This window comes from Oncorhynchus keta, chromosome 9 (assembly GCF_023373465.1).
Source record: "Oncorhynchus keta strain PuntledgeMale-10-30-2019 chromosome 9, Oket_V2, whole genome shotgun sequence".
In the NCBI taxonomy this organism is placed as follows: domain Eukaryota; kingdom Metazoa; phylum Chordata; class Actinopteri; order Salmoniformes; family Salmonidae; genus Oncorhynchus; species Oncorhynchus keta.
The window spans coordinates 4344705-4359704 of NC_068429.1; the positions used below are offsets into that span (position 1 = coordinate 4344705).

The 15000-nt window shown below is 39.3% G+C and overlaps 1 protein-coding gene across 1 annotated transcript in view; it reads right to left on the reverse strand.

Annotated features, from left to right (window-relative positions):
- LOC118380388 (netrin receptor DCC-like) overlaps positions 1 to 15000 on the reverse strand; it is a 689822-nt gene that overhangs the window by 237874 nt on the left and 436948 nt on the right. The window contains exon 9 of the mRNA XM_052526014.1: positions 10350 to 10504. Within this exon, the coding sequence (XP_052381974.1) occupies positions 10350 to 10504 (155 nt within the window). The remainder of the gene's footprint in view (positions 1 to 10349; positions 10505 to 15000) is intronic.

Genomic DNA, 15000 nt, shown 5'->3' on the forward strand with positions numbered 1-15000 from the left:
AAATCCGCTGGCAAATCCGTCTTTGGTTTGGCAGGGTTTTACGCTTCCCCTTATATAGAACAATCTATAGCTGATCTCTGCTCAGAATCATGGAGTAAATATAGAGATTATTTTGTGAGTGTGTACTGGTACATCGCGGTGTGAGTGTAGATGTGTGTGTGTGTGTGTGTGTGTGTGTGTGTGTGTGTGTGTGTGTGTGTGTGTGTGTGTGTGTGTGTGTGTGTGAAACTACTGGTGTACTAGTGTGATAGTGTATTTGGAGCAGCAGATGAGGAATGTCATGTTACCGTGCTCTCCCTTCTACCCTGCAGGTCCAGGGATCATCAACTCGTTTCAGCCGCGGGACCATTTTTGCTTGAGCGGATGGCCGGAGGGGACAGGGGGAGGACGGGGGACGGGGGGGACAGGGGGAGGACGGGGGGACAGGGGGAGGACGGGGACGGGGGGGACAGGGGGAGGACGGGGGGACGGGGGGACAGGGGAGGACAGGGGGATGGGGGACAGGGGGAGGACGGGGGGACAGGGGGAGGACGGGGTGACAGGGGGAGGACGGGGGGACGGGGGGACAGGGGGAGGACGGGGGGGACAGGGGGAGGACGGGGGGAGGGAGGACGGGGGGGACGGGGGGGACAGGGGAGGACGGGGGGACAGGGGAGGACGGGGGACAGGGGGAGGACGGGGGGACGGGGGGACAGGGGAGGACGGGGGGACGGGGGGACAGGGGGAGGACGGGGGACGGGGGGACAGGGGGAGGACGGGGGACAGGGGGAGGACGGGGGGGACGGGGGGACAGGGGGGGGGGGGACGGGGGGGACAGGGGGAGGACGGGGGGACAGGGGGAGGACGGGGGACGGGGGGACAGGGGGAGGACGGGGGACGGGGGGACAGGGGGGGACGGGGGGACAGGGGGGACAGGGGGGGACGGATGGCCGGGGGACAGGGGGAGGACGGGGGGACAGGGGGGACAGGGGGAGGACAGGGGGACGGGGGGGACAGGGGGAGGACGGGGGGGGGGGGACAGGGGGAGGACGGGGGACAGGGGGAGGACGGGGGATGGGGGGGACAGGGGGAGGACGGGGGACGGGGGTTACGGAACATAATTAAAACTCATTTGTAGACTGCAAATTGACAGCAAGAATCCCAAACAGATATAATGTTTGACCCGTTGTTTGCCTTCAGCCCGGTACTGGGTTACCTTCAGCCTGGTACTGAGTTACCTTCAGCCTGGTACTGGGTTACCTTCAGCCTGGTACTGAGTTACCTTCAGCCTGGTACTGGGTTACCTTCAGCCCAGTACTGAGTTACCTTCAGCCTGGTACTGGGTTACCTTCAGCCTGGTACTGGGATACCTTCAGCCTGGTACTGGGTTACCTTCAGCCTGGTACTGGGATACCTTCAGCCTGGTACTGGGTTACCTTCAGCCCGGTACTGAGTTACCTTCAGCCTGGTACTGAGTTACCTTCAGCCCAGTACTGAGTTACCTTCAGCCCAGTACTGAGTTACCTTCAGCCCAGTACTGAGTTACCTTCAGCCTGGTACTGAGTTACCTTCAGCCCAGTACTGAGTTACCTTCAGCCTGGTCCTGAGTTACCTTCAGCCCAGTACTGAGTTACCTTCAGCCCAGTACTGAGTTACCTTCAGCCCAGTACTGAGTTACCTTCAGCCCAGTATTGAATTACCTTCAGCCTGGTACTGGGTTACCTTCAGCCTGGTACTGAGTTACCTTCAGCCTGGTACTGGGTTACCTTCAGCCTGGTACTGGGTTACCTTCAGCCTGGTACTGAAGTAACCTTCAGCCTGGTACTGAGTTACCTTCAGCCTGGTACTGGGTTACCTTCAGCCTGGTACTGGGTTACCTTCAGCCCGGTACTGAGTTACCTTCAGCCTGGTACTGAGTTACCTTCAGCCTGGTACTGGGTTACCTTCAGCCTGGTACTGGGTTACCTTCAGCCTGGTACTGGGTTACCTTCAGCCCGGTACTAGGTTACCTTCAGCCTGGTACTGAGTTACCTTCAGCCTGGTACTGAGTTACATTCAGCCTGGTACTGGGTTACCTTCAGCCTGGTACTGGGTTACCTTCAGCCTGGTACTGAGTTACCTTCAGCCTGGTATTGGGTTACCTTCAGCCTGGTACTGAGTTACCTTCAGCCTGGTACTGAGTTACCTTCAGCCTGGTACTGGGTTACCTTCAGCCTGGTACTGGGTTACCTTCAGCCTGGTACTGGGTTACCTTCAGCCTGGTACTGAGTTACCTTCAGCCTGGTACTGGGTTACCTTCAGCCTGGTACTGAGTTACCTTCAGCCTGGTACTGGGTTACCTTCAGCCTGGTACTGGGATACCTTCAGCCTGGTACTGGGTTACCTTCAGCCTGGTACTGGGATACCTTCAGCCTGGTACTGGGTTACCTTCAGCCCGGTACTGGGTTACCTTCAGCCTGGTACTGGGATACCTTCAGCCCGGTACTGGGTTACCTTCAGCCTGGTACTGGGTTACCTTCAACCTGGTACTGGGTTACCTTCAGCCCGGTACTGGGTTACCTTCAGACGAGTCCCATGAAGCTTTTGTGCCTCGTAGAGCAAAACAACCGAACCAACGAATGTTCGCTAAAGTGTCCTCTGTAGATATTGGTTTGTAGCTCCAACGGTTCGGTCTGGACAGTCGGTTTCGTGAGAAGACCTCTTTAAAAAAATGTGGACGTCCACGACAGTAGGTTCAGATGACTGCCGGTCAGCATGTGGGTGTCGTAAGAGAGCGAAACAACCAAAACGGTCTCGATGGAATAAGCGCAAAACTTTATACTGGTAGAACGGGGGGATTGAGCTGCAGTGAAACTGCACAGATTACTTGGTGTTCATCTCCTGCATTGGAAAACCAGGTCATTACTGGTCTTGTCAGAGCGGTGGGTCCTTTACCTTCACCTCTGGTTGGGTTTCGTGACTAGACTGTAATCCTGTATGAATTAGTTGTGTACCTCCACAATCCCACTACCTCAACCCCTATTGAGATGGTTTGATCTGAGTCAGACCGCAAGAGTGAAGGAAAAGCAGCCGGGTGGCATTCCAGGTGAAGCTGGTTGAGAGAATGCCAAGTGTGCGCATAAGCTGTCATAAAGGCAAAGGGTGGCTATTTGAAGAATCTCTAATCTAAAATGTATTTTTATTTGTTTAACACTTTTTTGGTTATTACATGACTCCATACGTGTTATTTCATAGTGTTGATGTCTTCACTATTATTCTACAATGTAGAAAATAGTACAAATAAAGAAAAACCCTGGAATGAGTAGGTGTGTCCAAACTTTTAACGGATAGTGTATATATACATTTATACTCCTGACTACGACATTGCTCGTCCTAATATTTATATATTTATTAATTCCATTATTTTACTTTTAGATTCGTGTGCATTGTTGTGTATTGTTAGATACTACTGCACTGTTGGTGCTAAGGAACACAAGCATTTCACTACACCCACAATAACATCTGATAAATATGTGTATGGACCAATAACATCTGTTAAATATGTGTATGGACCAATAACATCTGATAAATATGGACCAATAACATCTGATAAATATGGACCAATAACATCTGATAAATATGGACCAATAACATCTGATAAATATGTGCATGTGACCAATAACATCTGATAAATATGTGACCAATAACATCTGTTAAATATGTGACCAATAACATCTGATAAATATGTGTATGTGACCAATAACATCTGATAAATATGTGACCAATAACATCTGATAAATATGTGACCAATAACATCTGTTAAATATGTGACCAATAACATCTGATAAATATGGACCAATAACATCTGATAAATATGTGTATGTGACCAATAACATCTGATAAATATGTGACCAATAACATCTGATAAATATGTGACCAATAACATCTGATAAATATGTGACCAATAACATCTGATAAATATGTGTATGTGACCAATAACATCTGATAAATATGTGACCAATAACATCTGATAAATATGTGTATGTGACCAATAACATCTGATAAATATGTGACCAATAACATCTGATAAATATGTGACCAATAACATCTGTTAAATATGTGACCAATAACATCTGTTAAATATGTGTATGTGACCAATAACATCTGATAAATATGGACCAATAACATCTGATAAATATGGACCAATAACATCTGTTAAATATGTGACCAATAACATCTGATAAATATGGACCAATAACATCTGTTAAATATGTGACCAATAACATCTGATAAATATGGACCAATAACATCTGTTAAATATGTGACCAATAACATCTGATAAATATGGACCAATAACATCTGATAAATATGTGACCAATAACATCTGTTAAATATGTGACCAATAACATCTGTTAAATATGGACCAATAACATCTGATAAATATGTGACCAATAACATCTGATAAATATGGACCAATAACATCTGTTAAATATGTGACCAATAACATCTGTTAAATATGGACCAATAACATCTGTTAAATATGGACCAATAACATCTGATAAATATGTGACCAATAACATCTGTTAAATATGTGACCAATAACATCTGATAAATATGTGTATGTGACCAATAACATCTGATAAATATGGACCAATAACATCTGATAAATATGTGTATGGACCAATAACATCTGTTAAATATGTGTATGTGACCAATAACATCTGATAAATATGGACCAATAACATCTGATAAATATGGACCAATAACATCTGATAAATATGTGACCAATAACATCTGATAAATCTGTGTATGTGACCAATAACATCTGATAAATATGGACCAATAACATCTGATAAATATGGACCAATAACATCTGATAAATATGTGACCAATAACATCTGATAAATCTGTGTATGTGACCAATAACATCTGATAAATATGTGACCAATAACATCTGTTAAATATGGACCAATAACATCTGATAAATATGTGACCAATAACATCTGATAAATATGTGTATGTGACCAATAACATCTGTTAAATATGGACCAATAACATCTGATAAATATGTGACCAATAACATCTGATAAATATGGACCAATAACATCTGATAAATATGTGACCAATAACATCTGATAAATATGTGTATGTGACCAATAACATCTGTTAAATATGGACCAATAACATCTGATAAATATGGACCAATAACATCTGATAAATATGTGACCAATAACATCTGATAAATATGTGTATGTGACCAATAACATCTGTTAAATATGTGACCAATAACATCTGTTAAATATGTGACCAATAACATCTGATAAATATGTGACCAATAACATCTGATAAATATGGACCAATAACATCTGATAAATATGGACCAATAACATCTGTTAAATATGTGACCAATAACATCTGTTAAATATGGACCAATAACATCTGTTAAATATGGACCAATAACATCTGATAAATATGTGACCAATAACATCTGATAAATATGTGACCAATAACATCTGATAAATATGTGTATGTGACCAATAACATCTGATAAATCTGTGTATGTGACCAATAACATCTGATAAATATGTGACCAATAACATCTGATAAATATGGACCAATAACATCTGATAAATATGTGACCAATAACATCTGATAAAATATGTGACCAATAACATCTGATAAATATGGACCAATAACATCTGATAAATATGTGACCAATAACATCTGATAAATATGTGACCAATAACATCTGATAAATATGTGACCAATAACATCTGATAAATATGTGTATGTGACCAATAACATCTGATAAATATGGACCAATAACATCTGATAAATATGTATGACCAATAACATCTGATAAATATGTGACCAATAACATCTGTTAAATATGTGACCAATAACATCTGATAAATCTGTAAATATGTGACCAATAACATCTGATAAATATGTGTATGTGACCAATAACATCTGTTAAATATGTGACCAATAACATCTGTTAAATATGGACCAATAACATCTGATAAATATGTGACCAATAACATCTGATAAATATGTGACCAATAACATCTGATAAAATATGTGACCAATAACATCTGATAAATCTGTGTATGTGACCAATAACATCTGTTAAATATGTGACCAATAACATCTGATAAATATGTGACCAATAACATCTGATAAATATGTGTATGTGACCAATAACATCTGTTAAATATGGACCAATAACATCTGATAAATATGGACCAATAACATCTGATAAATATGTGACCAATAACATCTGATAAATATGTGACCAATAACATCTGATAAATATGTGACCAATAACATCTGATAAATATGTGACCAATAACATCTGATAAATATGTGACCAATAACATCTGATAAATATGGACCAATAACATCTGATAAATATGTGACCAATAACATCTGATAAATATGTGACCAATAACATCTGATAAATATGTGTATGTGACCAATAACATCTGATAAATATGGACCAATAACATCTGATAAATATGTGACCAATAACATCTGATAAATATGGACCAATAACATCTGATAAATATGTGACCAATAACATCTGATAAATATGTGACCAATAACATCTGATAAATATGTGACCAATAACATCTGATAAATATGTGACCAATAACATCTGATAAATATGTGACCAATAACATCTGATAAATATGTGACCAATAACATCTGATAAATATGTGTATGTGACCAATAACATCTGATAAATATGTGACCAATAACATCTGATAAATATGTGACCAATAACATCTGATAAATATGTGACCAATAACATCTGATAAATATGTGTATGTGACCAATAACATCTGATAAATATGTGACCAATAACATCTGATAAATATGTGACCAATAACATCTGATAAATATGTGACCAATAACATCTGTTAAATATGGACCAATAACATCTGTTAAATATGTGACCAATAACATCTGATAAATATGGACCAATAACATCTGTTAAATATGTGTATGTGACCAATAACATCTGATAAATATGGACCAATAACATCTGATAAATATGGACCAATAACATCTGATAAATATGTGACCAATAACATCTGTTAAATATGTGACCAATAACATCTGTTAAATATGTGACCAATAACATCTGTTAAATATGTGACCAATAACATCTGCTAAATATGTGACCAATAACATCTATATATAAATATATGACCAATAACATCTGCTTAAATATCCAATCTGATAAATATGTGACCACAGTCATGTGCATAAATATGGGTGGTCCCAATAACATCTGATAAATATGCTCTACCAACTGAGCTGGACCAATAACATCTGATAAATATGTGACCAATAACATCTGATAAATATGGACCAATAACATCTGATAAATATGTGACCAATAACATCTGATAAAATATGTGACCAATAACATCTGATAAATATGGACCAATAACATCTGATAAATATGGACCAATAACATCTGATAAATATGTGACCAATAACATCTGATAAATATGTGACCAATAACATCTGATAAATATGGACCAATAACATCTGATAAATATGGACCAATAACATCTGATAAATATGGACCAATAACATCTGATAAATATGTGACCAATAACATCTGATAAATATGGACCAATAACATCTGATAAATATGGACCAATAACATCTGATAAATATGGACCAATAACATCTGATAAATAAATATGATAAATATGACCAATAACATCTGATAAATATGGACCAATAACATCTGATAAATATGGACCAATAACATCTGATAAATATGTGCATGTGACCAATAACATCTGATAAATATGTGACCAATAACATCTGATAAATATGGACCAATAACATCTGATAAATATGGACCAATAACATCTGATAAAATATGTGACCAATAACATCTGATAAATATGTGACCAATAACATCTGATAAATATGTGACCAATAACATCTGATAAATATGTGACCAATAACATCTGATAAATATGTGACCAATAACATCTGATAAATATGTGTATGGACCAATAACATCTGATAAATATGTGACCAATAACATCTGATAAATATGTGACCAATAACATCTGATAAATATGTGACCAATAACATCTGATAAATATGGACCAATAACATCTGATAAATATGTGACCAATAACATCTGATAAATATGTGACCAATAACATCTGATAAATATGTGACCAATAACATCTGATAAATATGGACCAATAACATCTGATAAATATGTGTATGGACCAATAACATCTGATAAATATGTGTATGTGACCAATAACATCTGATAAATATGTGACCAATAACATCTGATAAATATGTGACCAATAACATCTGATAAATATGTGACCAATAACATCTGTTAAATATGGACCAATAACATCTGATAAATATGGACCAATAACATCTGATAAATATGTGCATGTGACCAATAACATCTGATAAATATGTGACCAATAACATCTGATAAATATGGACCAATAACATCTGATAAATATGGACCAATAACATCTGATAAATATGGACCAATAACATCTGATAAATATGTGACCAATAACATCTGATAAATATGTGACCAATAACATCTGATAAATATGTGACCAATAACATCTGATAAATATGTGACCAATAACATCTGATAAATATGTGACCAATAACATCTGATAAATATGTGACCAATAACATCTGATAAATATGTGTATGTGACCAATAACATCTGTTAAATATGTGTATGGACCAATAACATCTGATAAATATGTGACCAATAACATCTGTTAAATATGTGTATGTGACCAATAACATCTGTTAAATATGTGACCAATAACATCTGTTAAATATGGACCAATAACATCTGATAAATATGTGACCAATAACATCTGTTAAATATGTGACCAATAACATCTGTTAAATATGGACCAATAACATCTGATAAATATGTGACCAATAACATCTGTTAAATATGGACCAATAACATCTGATAAATATGTGACCAATAACATCTGATAAATATGTGACCAATAACATCTGATAAATATGGACCAATAACATCTGATAAATATGTGACCAATAACATCTGATAAATATGGACCAATAACATCTGTTAAATATGTGACCAATAACATCTGATAAATATGTGTATGTGACCAATAACATCTGTTAAATATGTGACCAATAACATCTGTTAAATATGGACCAATAACATCTGATAAATATGTGACCAATAACATCTGATAAATATGTGACCAATAACATCTGATAAATATGTGTATGTGACCAATAACATCTGATAAATATGGACCAATAACATCTGATAAATATGTGACCAATAACATCTGATAAATCTGTGTATGTGACCAATAACATCTGTTAAATATGTGACCAATAACATCTGATAAATCTGTGTATGTGACCAATAACATCTGATAAATATGTGTATGTGACCAATAACATCTGTTAAATATGTGACCAATAACATCTGTTAAATATGGACCAATAACATCTGATAAATATGTGACCAATAACATCTGATAAATATGTGTATGTGACCAATAACATCTGATAAATATGTGACCAATAACATCTGTTAAATATGTGACCAATAACATCTGTTAAATATGTGACCAATAACATCTGATAAATATGTGTATGTGACCAATAACATCTGTTAAATATGTGACCAATAACATCTGATAAATATGTGACCAATAACATCTGATAAATATGTGACCAATAACATCTGTTAAATATGGACCAATAACATCTGATAAATATGGACCAATAACATCTGATAAATATGTGTATGTGACCAATAACATCTGATAAATATGTGACCAATAACATCTGTTAAATATGTGACCAATAACATCTGATAAATATGTGACCAATAACATCTGATAAATATGGACCAATAACATCTGATAAATATGGACCAATAACATCTGTTAAATATGTGACCAATAACATCTGTTAAATATGGACCAATAACATCTGTTAAATATGGACCAATAACATCTGTTAAATATGGACCAATAACATCTGATAAATATGGACCAATAACATCTGATAAATATGTGTATGTGACCAATAACATCTGATAAATATGTGACCAATAACATCTGATAAATATGTGACCAATAACATCTGATAAATATGTGACCAATAACATCTGATAAATATGTGACCAATAACATCTGATAAATATGTGTATTCAACCAATACAATTTGATTTGGTTTGTGTGTTGACTATGAACTGGGCAATGCTCTGGCTATGTGAAGTTTTGTCAGTATGACTTATACTTGGAGCCTATGGGACGAGGCTGTATTTCTGCTTCGGGTGAGAATACTGAGCAGGGCTCAACTAGGCTTACACTCAGGCTGCGTGGTGAGTTTGAGTGTCTCGGATCTCTCTCCGGGGCCGTTGTCGTTGTAGGCCACCACTCTGAAGGAGTAGGTCTCCTCTGGCTTCAGGTTACTGACAGTCATCTGGAGGGTCTCTGGCTCCGACACGTTCACAGACCTCTCCCTGAAACAGCAACAGACACATTCACAGACCTCTCCCCTGAAACAGCAACAGACACATTCACAGACCTCTCCCCTGAAACAGCAACAGACACATTCACAGACCTCTCCCCTGAAACAGCAACAGACACATTCACAGACCTCTCCCCTGAAACAGCAACAGACACATTCACAGACCTCTCCCTGACACAGCAACAGACACATTCACAGACCTCTCCCTGAAACAGCAACAGACACATTCACAGACCTCTCCCTGAAACAGCAACAGACACATTCACAGACCTCTCCCTGAAACAGCAACAGACACATTCACAGACCTCTCCCTGAAACAGCAACAGACACATTCACAGACCTCTCCCTGACACAGCAACAGACACATTCACAGACCTCTCCCTGACACAGCAACAGACACATTCACAGACCTCTCCCTGACACAGCAACAGACACATTCACAGACCTCTCCCTGAAACAGCAACAGACACATTCACAGACCTCTCCCTGACACAGCAACAGACACGTTCACAGACCTCTCCCGTGAAACAGCAACAGACACTGGTACAGACTGCTCCCTCAAACAACAGACAGAGAGACAGAGTAAGCACCGGAATTGCACAGACACACACACACACACAGACACAGACACACACACACACAGACATAGACACAGACACATACAGACACAGACACAGACACAGACACAGACACACACACACACAGACATAGACACAGACACATACAGACACAGACACAGACACAGACACACACACACACAGACACAGACACAGACACACACACACACACACACACACACACACACACACACACACACACACACACACACACACACACACAGACACACAGACACACACACACACACACACACACACACACACACACACACACACACACACACAGACACACACACAGACACACAGACACACACACAGACACACACACACACACACACACACACACAGACACAGACACAGACACAGACACACACACACACACACACACAGACACAGACACACACACACACACACACACACACACACACACACACACACACACACACACACACACACACACACACACACACACACACACACACACACACACACACACACACACACACACACAGAAACAGACTCCCAGTAAGGAGAGACAGGATCAGAAAAAAACTGTAATCCCAGAGGATTTCAGCACCTCTTCATCCCCATTCAAATCTCACTGACTAGATGGGCATGGGACCTGAGATGGATTTAAAAATATATATATACTATTTTAAGTGATGATCAGTGACTGCTCTGTCAATATTGCTCTCCCAGTTCCTGCCCCCCAGCACCCTTTATCCGGCAACTTGAGGGAGGTCTGTGAAATGCTCAGTCTGCTCTGCTCTCACGTGGTTGGCCAGGGGCCTTGGCAAAGTCTCACCTAACTCAACAAATAGCTGGCAGATGATTACGTTTCTTAATTGAATGAGCTGAATACCCCTTATGACTTTAAATCTCCGAGGTGACTTGGGCTATTGCACCTAAACGTGCGTTTGGGTTCAGGACTCGTGTCCTGATATTCTGGTTCTCTAGGAAACATGGTCAAACGATTTGTCTCTGATGCAGACATTGGGGTAAATTATTATTTATAGTGGAGAATTTGCATGTGATCTTATTGAACCTTGTCCCATAGTGTGTCATAGAGATACGAATCAGCAAAATAGTCATCCCAGTTTAATTAAGAAGAGACATTTTAAAAGGTTGTCTCCTCATCAATTTTTACTGTGTTTTAGCCACTCGTGACCCTGAGCTCTAGAAATGTTCTCCTCCATATTTAATCCTTTGGCAGATAAACACGCCCCTTTTAAACAATTCAGAGTCAAAGATAGATCTGCCTCTTGATTTTGTTCGGAGCTAACTGAGTTCATTCAGATGAGAAATCCGGCCTGGGCCAAAGTACGGAAACCTGACACTGTCGTGGACTGGCAATCGATCAGAAAACTGAGAAACACATTTCTACATTTCTGATTTTGTTGGTGTTCCTTCTCGAATTTCGATAAACAGTAAATGCGTAAATGAAGCGTACACATTTCTCTTATTCCCCCGTGCCGAAGTAAGTTCTGTTTGTTTATGTCACGTACGTTGATACAATGTGTCACGAACCTCGCTGAAGAGGGTGCCTCTTCCTGTTCGGGCGGGGCTCGGCGGTCGTCGTCACCGGCCTATCAGCTGCCATCGATTCCCTTTCCGTTTGTGTTGGTTAGTGGTTAATTGGGTACACCTGTTTTGTATTAGGGTTTGTTTGTAGGGTATTTAAGGGCACTAGGCCCGCTGGGTATTTTGTGCGGGCTTGTTTATTGTTACTCTGTGTTTGATGGTGTGATTTGTTTTCTTATCTTTATTCTCTGGTCTATTTTGTCCTGTTGTTTTGGACTGGCAACTTATATTACGTCCTGTGTGTTGGCGTGATCATTTCGGTTGCACCGGTGTAATAAATTTGATAAAGGACAGAACCCTGCTCTCTGCGCCTGATTCCATCCACCACTCATAGTTATTCGTAACACAATGCTATGTTTTCATTTAGAAAAACATTTTACTAAAAGTTCCACTGTACCGAACATCATTACTAAACTTTAGACATGTGAGTTACCACATCCCTGGTCTCAGGGAGGGTTTAACGCTGGAAATTCCTTTGGTCTCTACTGAGTAAATCAGCTTTTAGTTTTCCTGTACTGTTGACCGTGTGGTATTTAACCTGCTGACCGTGTAGTATTTAACCTGTTGACCATGTAGTATTTAACCTGCTGACCGTGTAGTATTTAACCTGTTGACCGTGTAGTATTTAACCTGTTGACCATGTAGTATTTAACCTATTGACCGTGTGGTATTTAATCTGTTGACCGTGTAGTATTTAACCTGTTGACAGTGTAGTATTTAACCTGTTGACCGTGTAGTATTTAACCTGTTGACAGTGTAGTATTTAACCTGTTGACCGTGTAGTATTTAACCTGTTGACCATGTAGTATTTAACCTGTTGACCGTGTAGTATTTAACCTATTGACCGTGTGGTATTTAATCTGTTGACCGTGTAGTATTTAACCTGTTGACAGTGTAGTATTTAACCTGTTGACCGTGTAGTATTTAACCTGTTGACAGTGTAGTATTTAACCTGTTGACCGTGTAGTATTTAACCTGTTGACCGTGTAGTATTTAACCTGTTGACCGTGTAGTATTTAACCTGTTGACCGTGTAGTATTTAACCTGTTGACCGTGTAGTATTTAACCTGTTGACCGTGTAGTATTTAACCTGTTGACCGTGTAGTATTTAACCTGTTGACCGTGTAGTATTTAACCTGTTGACCGTGTAGTATTTAACCTGTTGACCGTGTAGTATTTAACCTGTTGACCGTGTAGTATTTAACCTGTTGACCGTGTAGTATTTTACTTTACCTGTTGACCGTGTAGTATTTAACCTGTTGACCGTGTGGTATTTAACCTGTTGACCGTGTAGTATTTAACCTGTTGACCGTGTAGAATTTAACCTGTTGACCGTGTAGTATTTAACCTGTTGACCGTGTAGTATTTAACCTGTTGACCGTGTAGTATTTAACCTGCTGACCGTGTAGTATTTAACCTGTTGACAGTGTAGTATTTAACCTGCTGACCGTGTAGTATTTAACCTGTTGACCGTGTAGTATTTAACCTGTTGACCGTGTAGTATTTAACGTGTTGACCGTGTAGTATTTAATCTGTTGACCGTGTAGTATTTAACCTGTTGACCGTGTAGTATTTAACCTGCTGACCGTGTAGTATTTAACCTGCTGACCGTGTATTATTTAACCTGTTGACCGTGTAGTATTTAACCTGCTGACCGTGTAGTATTTAACCTGCTGACCGTGTATTATTTAACCTGCTAACCGTGTAGTAATTTAACCTGTTGACCGTGTAGTATTTAACCTGTTGACCGTGTAGTATTTAACCTGTTGACCGTGTAGTATTTAACCTGTTGACCGTGTAGTATTTAACCTGTTGACCGTGTAGTATTTAACCTGTTGACCATGTAGTATTTAACCTGTTGACCGTGTAGTATTTAACCTGTTGACCTTGTAGTATTTAACCTGTTGACCATGTAGTATTTAACCTGTTGACCGTGTAGTATTTAACCTGTTGACAGTGTAGTATTTACCCTGTTGACCATGTAGTATTTAACCTGTTGACCGTGTAGTATTTAACCTGTTGACCGTGTAGTATTTAACCTGTTGACCATGTAGTATTTAACCTGTTGACCGTGTAGTATTTAACCTGTTGACCGTGTAGTATTTAACCTGTTGACCGTGTAGTATTTAACCTGTTGACCGTGTAGTATTTAACCTGTTGACCGTGTGGTATTTAACCTGCTGACCGTGTAGTATTTAACCTGTTGACCGTGTAGTATTTAACCTGTTGACCGTGTAGTATTTAACCTGTTGACCGTGTAGTATTTAATCTGTTGACAGTGTAGTATTTA